Source organism: Entamoeba dispar, genomic scaffold, assembly GCF_000209125.1.
Source record: "Entamoeba dispar SAW760 scf_1105229459739 genomic scaffold, whole genome shotgun sequence".
Taxonomy (NCBI): domain Eukaryota; phylum Evosea; order Mastigamoebida; family Endamoebidae; genus Entamoeba; species Entamoeba dispar.
The window spans coordinates 1-19149 of NW_001853843.1; the positions used below are offsets into that span (position 1 = coordinate 1).

Sequence of the window (19149 nt, forward strand, 5' to 3'; positions counted from 1 at the left end):
TACTCATGTTTTTTTATCAGATGACTCTTACATATTTATTTCCATTTTAATTTATATTTTATTAAATTTATTCTTTAGACATTTATTAGTATATGATGGTAATTCTTATTTTTATAATTTAATACATTGCATTAGATTCATTTTTATTAATTCTTTCACTACATAGTTTATATAATCTCTTCTAAATTTCGTTCTTACTTATTTTCATCATTTTTCCTATTTCATATCGTTTTCAATTCATATTACATTATTGTTTCATTGTATTGAGAATTATATATTTTGTTATTTCTTTAATTTTTTATGATTATTTTTACTTTCTTTCTTCTTTGTATTATTAAGTATTATATTTGTTTGATTAATTATCTATGTTTATTGATAATAAAACACTCATTATTTGTTTGAATCTTATTGTTCTTTTAATTTTGATCTAATTTTTAACATTCAAAAAATCTTTTAATTCAATATGTTGTATTACCAATTCATTCAATGGATATATTAAGTTTTTATTATATAGCATATCAATTTACCATATTATTTTGAGTATAATCACATTCTAATTTCATTTAAGATAACTTTTATGATTTTGATTGATAATGATAAAAATATCACTCTTTAATTCTTTTGTTTATTGTCTTCTTTGAAAGTAATATTACAACATTTGTTAGTGAATGTTTATTACTGCTACTGTATTATTTATTGTTTATATTCTCAAAATATTTAAATTGATATTAATTACAATAAAACAAAAATAGTCAATAACATTAATTGATATAATAATAGCTTTTATATACATTATTAAACATGTAAAAACATAGATATACATATTGTTATTAATCATATTTAATTAGGTTCATTCTTATTATCAAAACTAATTATTATTTTGAAGTTTTGAATTACTTTTTTATTAATATTTATTTAACTAAATTTATTATTCTTCAATTAACTACTTATCATAAACAACAGTACACAAAAAATATTCAAATAATATTTATTATTAGTATTCATATAAACACTTTATTCGGTATTTAAATTTATTAATGATTTATTAGAAACACTTCATGGAATCAAAACAATTGTCACAATAACGTTAATAATACAGAACAATGTGAGTGCTAATAAAGTTTGTGAGTAACAATGTTTTTTTTATTTAAATCTATATTGTTGTGTTTCATTCAGTTTATTATGTGTTTAACCTCAATTGAAAAATAATGATGACATATATAAAAACGCCTTTCATAAGTGTTGTAAATTTAATAAATTAAATAATGAAATACCGTCAATATAATGTATTTATTATTCAATATGTTTTATATTTAGATGTCCTACTGTACTTTTTTAAACAATAACTTATTTGTCATGTAATAATAATTTATAATTATGTTCTATATACATTTTATGATTTTTTAACAAGAACTCTCTTTTCTTGTTTAACATTATTAAATAATATATCATTTATCTATGTTAAATTAAATTAATACGTAATTCTATTTGATAAGATTTCTTATTGATTATGATATTTCATTTATTGATTATTTGTTCGTCAATCTATGCATTTGAAATATGAAATTAAACATTTGTTCTTATAATTTTAACACTGTCATTCTATTTGATTATTTATTTTCTTCTTATTTTAGTTTTTCTTATTCTTCTTCTTTTACTTCATTTTAAACGGTATAGTACTCATCAATTAACTAATTACATTATTCTATCACTTATCTTTTTATCATCACACTAATCATATTTTTTTATTTTATTTCTTCTTGTTCATCATTATTTTATTTTTTGTTTTGGAAATGACATATCATTCTTATCATATTATTAATATTTATTTTGGTTTCTTCTATCTTTATTATACATTCTTCATATTGTATTTTATTGTGATGGTTAGACTGTAAGAGTAGATAAAATGATTATTAGTGATGATTTTGTTAGAAATGATGAAAATAACAATTAAGATCTCAAATAATGCTCAGAACCGTGTTGAAATGATAAAATAATAAACCTCATCATTTATAAAAGTAAAATAACTGACAAAGTCATGACGAGTGTTAAACAGATATAAAGAGTAAACCACGATTGGTTAATGAATGAAAACGTTGTATATTAATGTGATAATAAACAGTTATTTAACGTGTTTGAAGTAAGAAAATCTTCAATGTAAATATGTTATTTGAAATAGAAGATGTTCTATCACTAAATTAAATAGTTATAAAGATACAAAAAGAAGAAAGAATGATTCAGATATTACTAGAAAATTAGTTTATTTTCATTGTATGAATGAACAGAATAAATCATGAAATTAGGCTAGGTATGAATTAATAAGAATGAATGTCATTCACAAATAAATACTCTTAAAATAAATGATATTTTATTGTTAAAGATTCAATGAATTATTAAAACATATGGTAATATACCAATCAGAATAAAACTGAAAGACAAATGAATAAACTACAATTAATGAGAAGATAAATTATATTTATTAATAAATGATTTGTTCATCTTTTATTTTCTCACATCAATTTTTTTTTCATTCTCCCTGTTTCTTCAAATTTTCGTTCATTTCAAAAATACAAAAACAATATTAAACATATTAATTAAACATATCACTGATTGCTGTGGCTGTATCTCATCATTCATTCTATGATATTGTAATTTCTTATTATTCTCATCATTCTGATACACTACTTTATGTCTTATTTTTCCTTTTTTTTCTTTTTTCTTTATTTCTATAGAACAATAACCATAAATTGAGGTGAAAATTGTTATTAAACTTGAAATTAAATAATTAATGTTTCTTTTTACAAATCGGTCGTATCCGTTTCTTTCTGAACGTACAATTGAGTCAAAGATTAGGTCATTTAAAGAAACTATCCAACGAACACCAATCTCAGACCAATTCAAAGAAAATCTTGTTAAACAAGAAAAATATCAAACGCTAATTGTTGAACTTGAAAGATATTTACAATTGTGTTTAAACAATGACTCTAACAAAATTCGGGTACAAGATGTACCATCTCTACTCACTCTTATTGGAATAATTTATGATAATGAAACACAAACCTCTTCTCCTTCACAATATTTTAACCAACATAATCCTTTTCAATTATTTATTGAAGACTGTCTTTGTGTATTTATGGAATTTGAAGTGAGGAAAATAGCATTACAACTGTCATTAGATTATCTGAAAAGTGTTAAGTGTAATGATCTTAGATTTGTTCAATTAATCATTTCCATTATTGATTTTCCAGCATTTAATTCTCATGAGACTAACATTCTTCAAGGTACTAATTTTAGATATGACAGTTCTCTTAATAAAAGTAAGGATTTGAATAGACGATTAGAAGAGGCTGTATATATGTTAACAGAAACATTGTCTCAGAGTTTTGAAAAAGAAAATAATTTTTCGAATTTATTAGTTTTGTTAAGAAATGTATTGTGTGTGATATTTCCAACTATCACATCAGATGTAAAATCCTACATTGATAAATCATTTTATTTAAAATACTTATCAGAACCAAATAAGAAAATAACAATATTATTCTTAAAAATCTTTTTGATTAATCCTACTCGATTTTGTACTATGTACTCATCTCCTTACTTTTCTCAAGTCTTTAAAGTTATTTTTCATAGTATTTTAAATATGAAGTGGAACCCAAATGAATTTAATGAAGAAGTTCGACCATCTCTTAAATGGTATTTTATGATATTCTTTGGACCTAATGTAGAAACAATGACAAATTCATTACCAAAAGAAGAGTTAAAATCCCTACAAACGTTCTATGTAGATGAACTTAAATCTTTAATAATTTATCGAGAATATTCTCTTGAAGAATCAAGAAAATTTTTATCGAATGTCTTAGCTTTTTTATCTTCATGTATATGGTCTATAAGTATTAGTTCTAGATCATCAGTGATTCCACTAACATTAATTGTAGTAGATAATTATCTTTCATTATTAAAAAATGGAGTTCAAAATCAAAAAGTTGATAAACATACTAAAGTAAGATTTACATCAAGTGCATTTTCATTATCATTGGAAAATAATACATTTGATATTATCATTTCTACTTTATTTACGTGGATGAAATTATATTCTAAAGATGAAGATATGTGGCTGAATAATACACAATCACTAAAAAATTTATTACAAGATTATTGGTGCATTCCAGGTGTTTTAAATGGTATTGCTAAAGTTTATGGACATTTAGTTAGAACAATAACTGATAAATTATATTGTACTTCTAATACAACAACTCCTGCAATTATTTCATTAGTATCTCCAGAATACGAAATTGTTTATAATAGTACAAAAGAAAATGACACAAAATTTAAAATGTTTGAAACAGGGTACTGTTCTTATTATACAAGTAGATATTATTCAGAGATGATAAAAACATTTGACCATTGGCAAGACGAAGATATTATTTTTATTTTTAGAATATTTACAAAACTCCTTTCTTCAAAAGAAAATTATTCAAATATACTCATAAGAAGAAATATTCATTTATTAGTAAATCAAACAATCACTATATTAAATAAATCAGAAAGAATTTCAAACAAAAAAATAATTAATATCACAGAACTCTTTATTCCAATCATTTTTAACTCATTATCACTACAAGATAATTATATACAAACAATGAATATTCAATCATTAGTTGAACTTTATGAAAGTTCTTATTGTCCTAATGAAATTATTGCAATATTAAAAGATCTTCTTTCTATTATTCCAGATGAATTGTTATTTACTTCTCTTGAAAAATGTTATTCTCTCTTTTGTCAGCTCAATTTAAATTATCTCCCATTAATACCTCTAATTCTAAATAAAATACAACAACTTTATGACTACACTAAAACACAAAAAACACATGTATTCTTATCAAATCTTACACATGGAAATTTAGGAAATGATTTAGTTCCAATTGATAAACGATTGTTTAATTCTACAACAAATGCTTCAATTAAAATTCTTTCATTATTAAATAATTTCTTAGAATTAGAGCAATTAATAATTCCTGAATATTCTAATGGACTAATTGAATATTATCAACAAATGGTTAAAGTAATATTATCTGCTACACATATTATAATAACAAAATCTTCTCATATTACTACTGTGTGGATAGCAGCTCGATTATTTGTTCAAATATCTCAAACTATAAATCACTTACAATATCAAAGGAATCAAAAAGTTGAAAAAGAAATTAAAATTTTAAAAGATCATGCGTTATTATTATTTAATAATATTCTTGGAGAATGTGATTTAGCAGAAAAATCAAAGAATAGGAAAGAGATATGTCTTAACTTTGGACTTACACTTGAGTTTATTGGAAGAAATGCTAAAAATATTCCTAATGATTTACTTAATGAAATATTCAAATTATCATTAGAAGAATCTATTAAAACAACTTTAATAGAAAATAAACAAAGAATCATTATGTCTTTAATGGTAATTGGATTTACTTCATCATCTATATTTCAAATTATGGATATTACAACTCTAAAAAAACTATTCCATTACTTAGAAGAATTAAATGAAACAAGAATTAATATAACACAATTATATGGAGATGGTGAAGCATCAAAAATCTTTATTAGTTCATTAAGGCGGTATGGAAATTTAATAGAAAATGATAAGTATAAACGAAGAATGAAGGAAAATGTTCTTAACTTTATGAAAGAAGGAAAAGTCTTTAGTGTATGGATAAAAGATGAAAGGAATATGAGTGTTATTATTGAAATGAGGGATGCATTTGGTAAATGTACTTTTGAAATTGAAGAAAACAATAATGGGTTAAGTTATAGTAATAACGTTTTAAATCAAACAAAGTCTACTGTTCAAGAAAGCGTATTATATACTGAAAAAAAACAAGACTTATTATTTTATGTTCCTATAGAAAAAGAAAAAGAAAGATGGTTAGACGAAAACGTGAATGAAATAATAAAAGAGTATAATGAATTATGTAAAGGAATAAAAACTGAAGAGTCTCAAGAAATATCAAATATTAGAGAAAAAATCTTCTTAGAAAATGAGAACAAAATAAGTAAAATACATGAAACATCACTTTTTCAACCACTAACAGAACAAAAAACAAACAGACATTCTAAAGTTATTAAAAAGATAAATACAGACCAAATAGAAATAACAAAACTATTAATGTCTATATTTAATATATCAGAATCAAATTATAAACAAATAAATATAATTGAAAAAGATTTAGAAAATAAAATTAATGAATTAGATACTTTATATTCAAAAGAATTATATTTGTTTTGGTTATTTAATGTAGGTAATAGAAAAACTAAAGAAGATATTATTTGTAATGAAGAATCTACAGAAGCTTTTGAAGAAGTTAAAAATGCTCTTGGAAAACAAGTTAAAGGAGAAGAAACAATTGTTGGTAAACAAAATCCATTATTAATAAAATATAAATGTGATGTTATTCAATATAGTGATACAATTAGAGAAGTTATTATTAGTGATATTAGTAAAATACCAATTCAAAATAAGAATGATAAAGAATTAATATTAAACCAACTTATAAATATATTCTTTACAGAAATAGAATTTGATCCTAATGTCCTTGGAGAATGTAATTGTCAAATAGCTATTATTATTCAACCACATCTTAAAGGGATATATAAAATTCAAATATATGCAAAGAAGTATAAAGGATGGGGACCTCTTCAAAACAATAATTTCTGCTTTATTAATCATCTTGGAATATATATAAGAGAGACAGTAATTGCATTGTATAAAGGAATTAATTCGAAATTACAAAAAAGTATTGAAAGCAATTCATTTTTAAAGAGAATAAAAATTATCTCATCAATTAATTCATCCTCACAACCAATAACTTTTATTGATTTTATTTGGAAGATACAAAATGTATTTAATCAATATGAATAATCTTAATTTCATCTTTTCTTTCTTCATTTTTATTTAAGAGTTATAAACTAAAGAAATTAATAAAAACTTTAATATCATTTTTTTTCTTTTCTATTATCTTTAAAATTCCATTGATAAATCTCTTGATGCTAATTGTTTTCTTAATGATTTTAATGCATCAGCAAAATCAAAATTTGAATCAATAAATGCATTCCATAATGATTTAGAAGGAATATCTCTATATAATAATGAAGACACTGAAAGTAACTGTTTAATATATAATGCATCAATATCACTTCCAATACATGAATGATATTTTCTTTGCCATTCATATAACTGCATAATAAATGCAGGATTTGGACAAACAATATGCCTTCTATCAGAGACATATTGAAAAGCAACTTTTAAAGACATTTGGTATTTTCTAATTAAATAAGCAATAACCACAGAAGCAGATCGTGAAACACCAAAATCACAATGAACTAATACTGGATGGTGTTGTGTTATTTGTGAATCAATGAATTCATATACTTTTTCTAAATAATCTCTTAAAGGAAAATTATATGAATCTACAACTGGTAATTTTAATATCTCTATTTCTTCTTTATTAATTGGATATTCATATTGTTCTGGACATACAACTACTAAGGCTTTAATATGATTGATTTCATATGTATCACTAAGTAATGCACCTTTTTTTCCAGTGAGGAATAATTCATTTTCAATAATTGTACTAACAACCCCCTCTTTGAGAGGAAGTTCTATGTTATCGACACGTTGCTTTGCTTCTTGATTTCCCATGAAAAACTATAAACTTCATTCTGAGTTCATTCTTTTTTTAACAAATGAAACTAATAAAATGAAAATAAATACTGTAATATATATCAAAATTATAAAAATAAAGAAAAAGATATTTAAATAAAAGAAATCAAATTCGATTTCATTTAAGAAAAAAAAAATTAGACAAAATAGTTTATTAATAAAGCAAAAGAAATAAGAAGAATCGATCGCGTTCTGTTAACATAATTTGAGAAATGAAGGAAGCAAATAGACAAGTCGAAGATACTAAATTAATCTGTTATCATCTTTTTTTTTTAATTTAAAGAAACATTTAAAGAAATTTTTCAACTAACAAACATATTAAATTATTAAATAATGCAACAAACATCTCTAGAAGTTAAAGAATTCGCTCTTAGTCTTATCAACCAATTTAAACCAGAAAATCAACCACTGGGTTTTTGGATTTTTGATACTAAAGGAGCTGAAAAAGCTGTTGAGAGATGGAAAAAGAACATGCCAACAGTTAGACCTTGTTTTGCTGTTAAATGTAATCCTGAGCCTCATTTAGTTAAGCTTCTAGGTAATTTAGGATGTGGTTTTGATTGTGCATCATTGAATGAAATAAAAGAAGTATTAGATCTTGGATTTAGTCCTGAAGACATTACGTACTCACAAACTTTTAAACCATATAATCAATTAATTGAAGCAAGTCATTTAGGAATTCGCCATACAATTGTAGATTCAATTGATGAAGTTCAAAAAATTGCAAAATATGCACCAGAAATGGGGGTAATGATAAGAATTATGGAAAATGATACATCAGCGGGTCATGTATTTGGAGAGAAATTTGGACTTCATGATAATGAAGTTGAAATAGTATTAAAAGAGATTAAAGACAAAGGATTAAATTTAGATGGAGTTCATTTTCATGTTGGAAGTGATTCTCATAATAGTCAAATTTTTACTAAAGCATTAACCAAAGCACGAAATGTTGTTACGTTGGCAGAACAGTTTGGAATGAAACCATATTTAATTGATATTGGAGGTGGATTTAGTCAAATTGCACCATTTGAAGAATTTGCAACAACAATTGAAAAAACAATAAAAGAATTAGAATTTCCAGAAGGAACAAGATTTATTGCAGAACCTGGAAGATATCTAGCGTCTAATGTGTTTCATCTTGTTTGTTCTTTACATGGTAAAAGAGTAAGAATACATAATGAAAAAAAACAAATTGAATATACTTCAGGTGATGGTTTACATGGAAGTTTTGGATGTTGTATCTGGTTTGAAAAACAAAAAATTTGTGAATGTGTTACACAAATAATCAATGAAAATACTAAAATGTATGAAAGTATTATTTATGGACCTTCTTGTAATGGGAGTGATAAAGTAGCAATTCAAGATTTACCAGAAATGGAACCAGGAAAAGATTGGTTATTATTCCCTAATATGGGTGCTTATACTATTTCTATGGCAACTAACTTTAATGGGTTCGAAGAAAGAAATCATATTATATATACTTTACCATCACAAACAACAAAAACTATTGAAATTCCTAAATCAATTGAATGTAATTCAGTTCCATCATTAAATGGTATTCTACATTATGCTTAGATTTTTATTTAATACTTTATTGATAAAATATTAATAAATTAATTCATTAATTATTTTGAAATAAATTCAATTCATATTTTCATACATTCCTGCTAACCGAGCAACGCCTCCACCATTTTGTCTACTTTTTGTTTTTTCATTAGGACTTTTCTTTGATAATGAAGAATTTCCATTTGAAGATTGAAGAGTATTAACTTTACTTAATGTGTTTCCATTTAATGTTGTTGTTTTCTTAGGTAATTCTGGTTTTTTCTTATCTTCTTTTGAATGTGAAGAATTAAAAGGAACTTCAATTGGTTCTATTGCTATTTGTTTTATTGATTTTTTAGGAAGAGTAGGACGTTCTTTATTTGATTTAATTTTTTCAGTACTCATAGTAAGTGGTTTAGGAGGTACTGTTGGTTTTGAAACATTTGGAGTAGAATGTGAAAGAGATTTTTGAGAAATTATACCATTATCTGAAGAAGATCTACTACGAATTTGAGTAGATTCTTTTTTAGAAGGAAGTGGAGGTGCAGGTTTTGAAAGATCAAATTTAATATCTACTTTAACAGAATGAAAGTCAATAGGTTCTGATATTTCCATTTCATCTAAATTCTCAGAAGAACTAAAGTCATCTGATTTTTTAATATAATTACCAATACTAACAGTTTGTTTAATTTCTCTTTTCCATCTTTTCATAGCAAAAGCTGTTTTAACTAATTTATTATTAAAATGATTTAAATAATCTTTTTCAGTATGTATTTGAATGGGAAGATTTTTACTTACACAATAAATACAACGATGGTCAATACTTTCTCTATCTCCAACAATTACTTTAAAACAAGACTGACATCTATAACATTTAGAATGAATTGGTTTACCTTCCCATAAAGAACATGGCATGTTTGTTAAAATACTTTGTTTACAGAAGAAACAAATTTTTTGTTCTGATGTTGGAGTTGGAAAATAATCAGTTAATACTTTCCAATGACAAGTCGTTGCTTCTGGAATAGCAGTAATACTATTAACAAGTAAAGGGCATTTAGTAAGTAAACTTTGATTATTAATTAACATATTTTCACGTTCTTCAATAAACATATCAAGCATTTGAGATTGTTGAAATTCAGTTATAAAAGCTTCATTATCAGGATCTAATTTTTTAATAAATTTTGACCACTTAAATTGAATTGGTTTAAATCGAGGATTGTTTTTATCTTCTTCAGTTGGTTTAACTTCTTTAAAACATTTTTGATAATTTAAAAATAATCTTTGAAAAAATTTAAGAACTTGTGCTCGTACAACTGTATCATCTTCTGGTTTTGGTTCTTTACTTACAATATTTGATAAAATGTTACGAAGCCCAATACTTGTATCAGAAACAAGAAGCATTGGAAAACTTGGTTTATTTATATAATTTCCATTATCTATATCAATAATAAAAACATCAGAAATATCCCCACATTCATTTTGAATTTCTGGATATAAAGTTCGTAAACACCCAATTACAAATGGCATTGGTGCTGCACAATATGTCACAAGACTTTTAGGTAATAATGGAATTAAAACATGTTGCCATACAAATGGTGACATTAATGTGATAAATGATGAAATTGTATTAGAAAGGGTCATTAAATAATCTGACACAAATAAAAATTTTCGTTCTAACATCATATGACTTAAAATATCAATAACTTCAGATGCTCCAAATTTATTAATTAGTGTTGCAGTAGAAACTAATTTAGTATTTGTAAAAGTGTCATTAATTGGTCTAACTATAGAATAATTAATTAATCTTTTTGCTGGGTCACTATTATGAATTTGTTCTCCTGGAAAAGGAAATGATTGTTCTAATAAAGCAGATGCAAGTTGTTCTACAGCATCCACTTTTGGTAAATATTTTTCAAATAAATTTAAAATTTGTTCATAAAAAGCAAAAGATGCACTAAAATAATAAGAGTATGAAATAATTAGAAAGTAAAAGAATATTTTAGTAATAAACAAAGAAGTAATATATATTATAATAATAATATAATACAAACTTTTGTGATACAATACAAATACACTCTGAGTCATTAGTATGAATTTTTCTTCTACAATAACAATATTTTCTCATTCCATCTATTCCAGTTAAAACAAATGAAAAATTTTCAAGTCGTTCTTTTTGCTTTCCAACTACAGCTTCAGGATAACAAAATTCAAAAATAATATTATCTTGATCATCAACTCTTGGTGCTTTAAAATTAACTATATTCTTTGGTTTTTCAACTACTTTTATTAGTAATTACTCTTTTATTATTGTTTTTATTTGGGAGAACTTCTTTAGAACTCCTCATTTCTTAATTTGGTCAATTTTAAAATAATCAATAAAAACAAAACTATTTGCTCTTTTGAAATGAATAACGTAGTCAATAACTTTAGTGCACTTCATTTAAATAACTTCTTTATAACTATCAAAAATGAGATCTTATTCACAAGAAAAAGTAGTTTCAACGTAAAAATATATTGAATTTTCAATCAACAAAAATATGTAATTTCTTTTAAAATTCTTTAAAATGAATTCCATACATAATAAAAAAATATTTAATGTTTTATATAACATTATTTTATTAAACGTTAAAAAAGAAATTCAAAAGGAATATTTAACAATATTAGAGAAAAAAATGAATACGTACATTTCTTCATTATTAAATTAGTTTCAGTAGTGAAGGAAACAACAAAAAAAAAAACACCGAAAACGAGAGAAAAAAAAATAAAAAGGATTTGATAAGAAGTATCAAAGAAGAAGTTAAAAATAAAACTTGAAAAGATTTAAAAGAAGTATTTTCAATGCAAACACCTGAACCTGGAAGAGGTAATGAAGAAATAAGTCCTAGGTGCTTATGTTGTATTTGTGAACAAGAAGTTACATTATTAAAAGAAAATAAATTAAAAACAACGAAATTATGTATATTAATATTACGTTCTTTAAAAAAGTTACATCCAATGAATGATTATTTCTCTTTAAAAAAAGACATTTATTTATTTATTAAAAATCATTGGAATATCTTAGGAAAAATCAAATTATGTTTGGTATTAATTATTTTAAAAGTTTTAAATTATTTTTATTTTTTTGAGACTTTTGAATTCAAAGTTTGAATCTTAAAAGTATTATTTCTTTATTATCATTATTATTTTTTTTTTGATATCTTATTCTTTTATTTTAATTCTTCTTTCTTTTATTTCTTTAGATATTACAAAATCATATTATCTCTTTTAATCATACTCTCTTTTTTACAAAATGTTAAATATTTATTTGTTAGTTCAAAAACCAAATTGGAAAAAATGTATTCTTGATGCTTTAAATCATTGTTCATCAATAGAATCAGGAAAAGATGTATTTCATTATCGTGGATATTACAGATTATGTGATGAAAAATCAATACCTACAAAAGAAATTTTATTTGAAAAAGATAAAATCAAAGAAGATTTATTTAATAGTATCGATGTTTTGTCTAGACAAATTGAAACTAATATAAAATTATTAAATTTACTTTATCATGAAATTCCATTTAAAAAGAATGATCGAAAGAGTTATGATTTTATCATTACCACTCGTGATATTCTTGAACGACAAAAGTATTTTTATCAAAAAATTTGTTATTCTAGTTCTATTCTTTTATCTCATTTATGACATTTTTTTACAAAAATTCGTTCAATCAAAACAATCTCTTCTTTATTTAATTGAATGTTTGTTATAAATAATTTCAAATGTTCTATTTTTGGGTTATACTTTGTTTTTATTATAAATTGTTGATTTATTTCTTCTTTTTTTGTTTAATAAAAAAGATATTGAAACCTCATTCTTTAAACTATTTTGATTTTTATTTAATTTTGTATTTTCTTTTTTTTTTAAAAAGTCTGTAAGTTAAATACAATTTGTTTTGTTTGAAAAAGATTATTCAATAAAAATAAATTAATGAATAATAATATCATTAAGTATAATAGTTCTTTTTATATTCATGGGCTTTTCTCTATACTTAAGGTTGAGAATATTTACTTTTAAAAGAATTCAAATTGATATGACTTTCAGAAAGAACAAAATCTTCAAATGGTTCATTTTGTTTTATTTTACTTTTTGTTGAAATATCAGATATTGTTGAAGCTCGTTTTCTGGTATGAAAATCGGTTTGGTTTAAAGGTAGTAATGAAACTTCTTTTTTTGAACGAGGAGTTGTATTTCCACTTAGAGGTTGAGAAATTAATGGATGATTTATTTCTCTTTTTTTTCTTTGTTTTTCTCTTTCTTCTACAAATTTTGGAATAAGAACAAGTCCTTTCATTTTTGGAACTTCTTTCCTTTTTAATAGAGTTTTCTCATCTTCGTCTTGAATTTTCATTAATTGACTTTCATAATTAGTTTGAAGCTTATTTAATAATGCAATGCACTTCATATATTCATGATAATCTTCTAAATATTTTCCATTTAATAATAGTAATCCACTTTTAAATTGTCTTTGTTTTATTAGTATTCAATTATTCTTCTTCTTTTTTGATAACTTAAAGAAATTAAAATAAAAATATAACAAACAATAATAGACTTCTTATTTCTTCAAGTAAAGATAATGAATTGGCATTTATCCCATTTACTTTTTCACATTCTAAAATATTTTTTTCTATTTGAGGTTTTAGTTCAATAAGTTCTTTTGGGACATTTGTAATGTTATTAACAGATTCTTCATTTATTTTTATATTTTCTGTATATTTTAAATAAATTGCTTTCATTTCAATAAGTTCATTATATTTTTCTCCCCAATTTTTTATCAATGACCTTGCTTTGTTAACAACGGAATTTGAGTAATTTTTATCCATTTTCTAATATATAAGATAGACATATTTCCTTCTTCTTTTTTATTTCTTATTTATTAAGAAAAAAAAAATAATTAAAAACAAACTTTGATTTTTGCTAGAGATTTAAAACAATGAACAATACTAAAATCCTTTAGATGACACCGAAAAGATACATTCCTTTTACACACATAGTCCATTAAACATAACATATTAAACATTTGCATTTGATCAGCTTCTTTATTCTTATATTTTTTTATCCATATTAAACATTGTTCAGCAAGAGCACTAGGTGCATATGGACTAATTTCCATAAAATCAGAAACAGCTTTCATTTTAAATGGTAGTGGTGGAACAATATTTTCACTTATAGTTAATTCAATTATTTCACTTAATTTGAAAGTTGGCATTTAAAAAATAGTTTTTTAGTTTCATTTCTCAAAAGAACTTTCCCTTTTTTTCATGTAAACAATTATTAAAATTATAATTTAATGATTTTAATTCGTTAAAGAGTCTTTTACTTTTCTTCAATAATAATATAATGATTGAGACTGTTAAATATCTACTGTTTATGAGACATTTTGAATGGTAACATTTTATATTATATAATTTAAAAATTTATAAAAAAATATATTAAAAATAAAAGTTTTTTGTTTAAAATCATATTTAAAGTATATTTTTCTAGTATTTTAACTAACTATTATTCTTTATAACCTTTTTAAACTTTGTGTATGGCTATTTTATTAAACTGTACAAATAGTTCATAAGAATAAATGAATTATTTAATTTAATATTTATAAAAATGTATAAACTAAAACTAAAAAATAAATTAGATATTTTGTTTGTCTTTCAAATGTTTCTTTTTTTATAACAAAGAATACAAAATTTTTGTTTTTTAAATTACTTATAGGAAATGATAAATTTTTAATAAAAAATTTTAAATATAGTTTTATTTAATTTTTACTATAATTATTCTAAAATTAATAATTTTTATAAATTTTATTATTTTATTAATAAATAGATATCAATCAGTAAAAGAATTTTCATATCATTAAAATAAGGTTTTGTTATATTTTCCATTTGTAGACATCATTAGTTATTAATTTGAAAAGATGTATTTATTAATGTCATTTCAAAAACAACAATGCCATTCAAAATAGAACACATGTCTTGAACCAAAAATATAATTTATAATATTCCTGCGACTAAAATTAATTAAAATATAAACCATTTTAATCAAAACTATAAGTAATATTATTTTATTATTGATTAATTTATACTTTTGAAAAAGAATTCTTTAGAATTCTAAATCTACCTCCTCATAATAATAATTTGAAAATAATATAAATAAAAAAAAAGCAAAGAAAGGTCAGTTTCTTCTGATAAAAAATAATTCAATGATGAATTTTATAACAATAAAAGTGAAAAAAGATAATGAAATTCTGCCTTAATTGTTCAAAATCATCAGAAGTTCTTCTTTGGATTAAAACGAAAAAAATAAAAAAAAAGAAAAAATAGAAGAACAGGATTGGATGAAATCGGGAGTATGAAATTAAAACTACACTCAAAAACTATAAAAAAGGAACTAAAAAAATAAAAATTGGATAAGATGGCAGGTTTACTAGATGGTAAATTATTTAAGCAACTTGGTAGTAGTATAGAAATGGATTTAGAAGATATAATTGAAGATGAAATTGAAGAAGATGCGACTAATTTTATTGAAGAATTAGAAAGGATTGGAGAAGAAGAAAGGGTTCATATAATTAAACCAAAAAGGAAAAGTGAAGAGAAAAAAAATAAAAAAATAACAAAAAAAAAGGAAAAAGAAGATGAAATTCTTGGAGAATTTAAATCAAAAGAAAGAAAAAGAAATAATAGAGTAAATGCAAATAGAAATGATTATGGAAATGAAGGGTTTTTATTAATGATACTGTATTATTTAGGATGTTATATTACATTAAGCAAATTACAAAAAGATGGTAAACATCAAAAATTAAAAATTGTTGAAGTTGGATTTGAAGATAAAATTTTATTATCTCGTAAAGAAGTTGAAGATAATATTGAAAAAATTGATTTTCCAGTAGGAACTAATTTAAAAAGAGCAAAAAGAATTATTACATCAACAAATATTGATAATGGATTACTTGATATTATTAAAAATTTCTTTGGATTTCAATTTAAAGAAGAAGTAAAAAAGAAACCAGAAAAAGATTATATGCCAGAACGTAGAGTCATTGAATCTATTCATTTAAAAAAAGAATGGAATAAAAAAGAAATTATTAATGAAGGTGTTCTATTCTATGAAAACATTAAATTATTTGGTGGTAAGAATAAAATTATTCATCTTTCAATTGACGAAGTAACAAAATCTCTTCAAGAATCACTTGTTAATGATTCAATACCTCCTGATAAATCTAGTATTTCAAATTCAAGTCAAAATTTATCATCGAATTCTTGTGATGAATCTGATTGTCATTCTAAACACGTCTAACTCCTTTTTTTATTACATCAATTCTAGTTAAATTATCCTTTTGGTTTAATTAAACTATTATTATTGGTATATTTTATATTATTATTATTTTTTTTATTATTTAAAATATTTTAATTTATAATAAATATTATTATAAATTTCTTTTTTAATATTATAATTTATTTATTAAATTATAATATTTTAAATTATTTGTTAATTTGTTTCTTTTATTATCTTTCATTGTTTTATTTCAATTTTATTAAAAATGATTATAATTTTTTGTGAATTAAATATTAATGAAATTGCTGCTTCTTTAATTTTTTTTAAGTTATGAAATTTTAATTTATTATTTCTTAGCAATATAAAGTTCTTTTGTTATTACATGAATTATAGTCAAAGACTCAAATAATATTTAAAAGAATAAAAGAAATTTGTTTGACTTTAAAACAAATAAATTTTTTTAATTTAGCATAGAAAAATATGCTATGAATTCTAATTATCAAATACAATTTCTAGTGCATACCCTTTCTGATACACAATAAATATTGCAAGAAAAGATAAGTAGAAACTCTAAGTAATAATGTTTTTAATAAAAAGGAATAGAATATAAGTTCTACTTAAATAATCATTTTAAAAAGAAAAAACATTAATTTTAGAATATGTTATTTAAAAGATAGAAAAACTATAAAAACATTAAAATGAAACTTATTGTCCTGCTCTTCATAAGTTATGTTTTGGCACAAGATTGTGACGGAGATGATTGTGAATTTGTTATTGAAGAAGACCACACATATTTGACATATGGAAGTACTTTTAAACTTCGTCACATGATGACAGGAACTAGGTTACATTCACTTCTAGTTACTTATGGAATGGGGTCAGGCCAACAAGCTGTTACTGGACTTCAAGATCTTGATGATGTTGGATCATTGTGGACGATTAGATGTGCTAATAAAAAATGTAAATCAGGGTTTGTCTTTTTATGAACTTCAAGAATCTATCTTTTCATTTAGATGACTAAGAAACTAATGGCACAGAGAGGTCATTAAAAATGGTGACCAAATAATTTTGACACACGTTGCAACAAAAAAGAATTTACACAGTCATAAAAAATTATCTGAAATTACTGGTCAACAGGAAGTAAGTTGTTTTGGAAATGATGGTATTGGAGATCATGGTGATTTTTGGATTGTTGAATCTGAAAAAGGACAGTATTGGGACTTGAATGGATATGTACGTTTAAAGCATAGTGATACAAACATGTATTTAAATTGTAACCCCTATGCTAAAGTTTGTAATTAGTTATTTATTAAAATTAAAAATAAAAAAGACTTAATTATGTAGTATGGAGGTCCTGTATCTGGACAACTTGAAATTACTGGTATTGCTGCTAAAACGGAAAATACAAAATGGAAAGCTGCTGAAGGTTTTTATTTACCAGCTTCATCCAAATAATTCATACCTTTTCAGGATATTATTTATAGATAAATTAAGAATTTTTTTATTCTTTTCTTAAAAATAAAAGTATTTTATGTTAAATAAAAAGGAAAATAGAAATTTAAAATCAATAAAACAAAATTAATTTTAATTTATTTAATCATCATTTTCATCATCTTCACTTTCATCGTCATCATCTTCTTCTTCAATTGGCATTCTATTTGGATTAAAATATTCTTCTTCACCCTCTTCATCACTATCTGGAATATCAAACATTTTAGCTCGTTCTTGTTCTCTTTTCTCTTTTATATTTTCGTCAGTTTCAGTATATGCTTTTTGGATGTTAAGAACATCTTCTAAAGTTTTACATTGAGTATATTCTTTGATAACTTTCTTATTAATATTTAAGAATGTCTCTCCCCATCCGAAGACTTCCATAATGGATTGTGCATCTTTCATAAATCCACAAATTGCTAATGCACCTGCAAGAGCTTCAGCACAGTTTAATTTGAATGGTCTTCCAAAATTAACTGGATTTCCTGCCATTAAAAAAGGTAAAAACCTACCGTTTCTATATTTTAATCGTTTTACTTCATTTACCCCTCTTCCAGCAGAGTATTCATTCCAACTACAATCAATAACAGCAACTCCATTTCTGGCAATAATTTCAGCATCTGCAGGTGTTAGTAAAGAAGCAGATGAGTCAGGAGTTAAACAAATACCATGAAATGATGCATTAATGGGTAATGTTTTAACTAGCTTTTGTCGAACTAACTTTCTACCAGAACATCTTTTAGGATCACATTGACAAAAGTCCCACATATATAATTTGACACGAGTATGGTGTTCCATTTTTCTTCCTTTGCTTATATCGAACTATAAAAAAGCAATTCTCTTTTTTCAGGGTTTTCTATTCTTTTATGTTTCATTTTTTATTGTGTTTTTGTTCTTTTTTGTAACAGAAACATTGATATCTTAGTAATTTAGTAATGAGTCAAAACCAAAACATACGAACATCTCCCTTTCATCGTATCTAAATTAAAAAGAAGATAAAAATCCTTTTAAAGAATGATTTCTTTGGTATGAAAAAAATTTAATTTCCAATTTCTAAAATAGTTTCTTAATTAGTACACTAGTCTATTAACTTAAC

General features: G+C 23.5%; 9 protein-coding genes across 9 annotated transcripts, besides 39 other annotated features; 5 read left to right on the plus strand and 4 right to left on the minus strand.

The window, feature by feature from the left end:
- Positions 1-43: 43 nt before the first annotated feature.
- Positions 44-72: a sequence feature (AT_rich).
- A 205-nt stretch (positions 73-277) lies between these two features.
- Positions 278-437: a microsatellite.
- Positions 438-687: 250 nt separating this feature from the next.
- Positions 688-751: a sequence feature (AT_rich).
- A 146-nt stretch (positions 752-897) lies between these two features.
- Positions 898-933: a sequence feature (AT_rich).
- Positions 934-968: 35 nt separating this feature from the next.
- Positions 969-997: a sequence feature (AT_rich).
- A 248-nt stretch (positions 998-1245) lies between these two features.
- Positions 1246-1267: a sequence feature (AT_rich).
- A 165-nt stretch (positions 1268-1432) lies between these two features.
- Positions 1433-1477: a sequence feature (AT_rich).
- A 120-nt stretch (positions 1478-1597) lies between these two features.
- Positions 1598-1782: a microsatellite.
- Positions 1783-2465: 683 nt separating this feature from the next.
- Positions 2466-2488: a sequence feature (AT_rich).
- Positions 2489-2788: 300 nt separating this feature from the next.
- On the plus strand, positions 2789-6910 carry EDI_129780 (uncharacterized protein; the record flags this gene model as incomplete). Its single annotated transcript, XM_001736340.1, has 1 exon — positions 2789-6910. The coding sequence occupies one exon, from the start codon at positions 2789-2791 to the stop codon at positions 6908-6910; it is 4122 nt and encodes a 1373-aa protein (XP_001736392.1).
- Positions 5228-5248: a sequence feature (AT_rich).
- Positions 6184-6235: a sequence feature (AT_rich).
- A 99-nt stretch (positions 6911-7009) lies between the features above and the next one.
- EDI_129790 (dual specificity protein phosphatase, putative) lies at positions 7010-7690 on the minus strand (the record flags this gene model as incomplete). The annotated part of the gene is made up of 1 exon (XM_001736341.1): positions 7010-7690. One exon carries the CDS (start codon positions 7688-7690, stop codon positions 7010-7012), a length of 681 nt encoding a protein of 226 aa, XP_001736393.1.
- A 52-nt stretch (positions 7691-7742) lies between these two features.
- Positions 7743-7888: a microsatellite.
- Positions 7889-7975: 87 nt separating this feature from the next.
- Positions 7976-8046: a sequence feature (AT_rich).
- Positions 8045-9286, plus strand: EDI_129800 (ornithine decarboxylase, putative; the record flags this gene model as incomplete). Its single annotated transcript, XM_001736342.1, has 1 exon — positions 8045-9286. The coding sequence occupies one exon, from the start codon at positions 8045-8047 to the stop codon at positions 9284-9286; it is 1242 nt and encodes a 413-aa protein (XP_001736394.1).
- Positions 9287-9353: a sequence feature (AT_rich).
- On the minus strand, positions 9353-11696 carry EDI_129810 (DENN domain-containing protein 2D, putative; the record flags this gene model as incomplete). The annotated part of the gene is made up of 3 exons (XM_001736343.1): positions 9353-11210; positions 11308-11533; positions 11645-11696. The coding sequence occupies 3 exons, from the start codon at positions 11694-11696 to the stop codon at positions 9353-9355; spliced, it is 2136 nt and encodes a 711-aa protein (XP_001736395.1).
- Positions 9986-10014: a sequence feature (AT_rich).
- Positions 11159-11187: a sequence feature (AT_rich).
- Positions 11275-11302: a sequence feature (AT_rich).
- A 137-nt stretch (positions 11697-11833) lies between the features above and the next one.
- Positions 11834-11879: a sequence feature (AT_rich).
- A 215-nt stretch (positions 11880-12094) lies between these two features.
- On the plus strand, positions 12095-12938 carry EDI_129820 (uncharacterized protein; the record flags this gene model as incomplete). Its single annotated transcript, XM_001736344.1, has 2 exons — positions 12095-12332; positions 12568-12938. 2 exons carry the CDS (start codon positions 12095-12097, stop codon positions 12936-12938), a joined length of 609 nt encoding a protein of 202 aa, XP_001736396.1.
- Positions 12281-12301: a sequence feature (AT_rich).
- Positions 12364-12491: a microsatellite.
- Positions 12776-12797: a sequence feature (AT_rich).
- Positions 12939-13124: 186 nt separating the features above from the next.
- Positions 13125-13163: a sequence feature (AT_rich).
- A 45-nt stretch (positions 13164-13208) lies between these two features.
- Positions 13209-13237: a sequence feature (AT_rich).
- Positions 13238-13284: 47 nt separating this feature from the next.
- On the minus strand, positions 13285-14502 carry EDI_129830 (uncharacterized protein; the record flags this gene model as incomplete). Its single annotated transcript, XM_001736345.1, has 3 exons — positions 13285-13759; positions 13836-14119; positions 14200-14502. 3 exons carry the CDS (start codon positions 14500-14502, stop codon positions 13285-13287), a joined length of 1062 nt encoding a protein of 353 aa, XP_001736397.1.
- Positions 13985-14021: a sequence feature (AT_rich).
- Positions 14152-14194: a sequence feature (AT_rich).
- A 60-nt stretch (positions 14503-14562) lies between the features above and the next one.
- Positions 14563-14595: a sequence feature (AT_rich).
- A 90-nt stretch (positions 14596-14685) lies between these two features.
- Positions 14686-14773: a sequence feature (AT_rich).
- An 87-nt stretch (positions 14774-14860) lies between these two features.
- Positions 14861-15112: a sequence feature (AT_rich).
- A 157-nt stretch (positions 15113-15269) lies between these two features.
- Positions 15270-15290: a sequence feature (AT_rich).
- An 8-nt stretch (positions 15291-15298) lies between these two features.
- Positions 15299-15371: a sequence feature (AT_rich).
- A 42-nt stretch (positions 15372-15413) lies between these two features.
- Positions 15414-15450: a sequence feature (AT_rich).
- Positions 15451-15577: 127 nt separating this feature from the next.
- Positions 15578-15615: a microsatellite.
- Positions 15616-15701: 86 nt separating this feature from the next.
- On the plus strand, positions 15702-16583 carry EDI_129840 (uncharacterized protein; the record flags this gene model as incomplete). Its single annotated transcript, XM_001736346.1, has 1 exon — positions 15702-16583. The coding sequence occupies one exon, from the start codon at positions 15702-15704 to the stop codon at positions 16581-16583; it is 882 nt and encodes a 293-aa protein (XP_001736398.1).
- Positions 15863-15920: a microsatellite.
- Positions 16584-16652: 69 nt separating the features above from the next.
- Positions 16653-16823: a microsatellite.
- A 51-nt stretch (positions 16824-16874) lies between these two features.
- Positions 16875-16914: a sequence feature (AT_rich).
- Positions 16915-16965: 51 nt separating this feature from the next.
- Positions 16966-17030: a sequence feature (AT_rich).
- Positions 17031-17260: 230 nt separating this feature from the next.
- On the plus strand, positions 17261-18017 carry EDI_129850 (stromal cell-derived factor 2 precursor, putative; the record flags this gene model as incomplete). The annotated part of the gene is made up of 3 exons (XM_001736347.1): positions 17261-17532; positions 17600-17852; positions 17907-18017. 3 exons carry the CDS (start codon positions 17261-17263, stop codon positions 18015-18017), a joined length of 636 nt encoding a protein of 211 aa, XP_001736399.1.
- Positions 17865-17891: a sequence feature (AT_rich).
- Positions 18018-18033: 16 nt separating the features above from the next.
- Positions 18034-18158: a sequence feature (AT_rich).
- On the minus strand, positions 18156-18851 carry EDI_129860 (uncharacterized protein; the record flags this gene model as incomplete). Its single annotated transcript, XM_001736348.1, has 1 exon — positions 18156-18851. The coding sequence occupies one exon, from the start codon at positions 18849-18851 to the stop codon at positions 18156-18158; it is 696 nt and encodes a 231-aa protein (XP_001736400.1).
- Positions 18159-18207: a microsatellite.
- Positions 18852-19149: the final 298 nt, after the last annotated feature.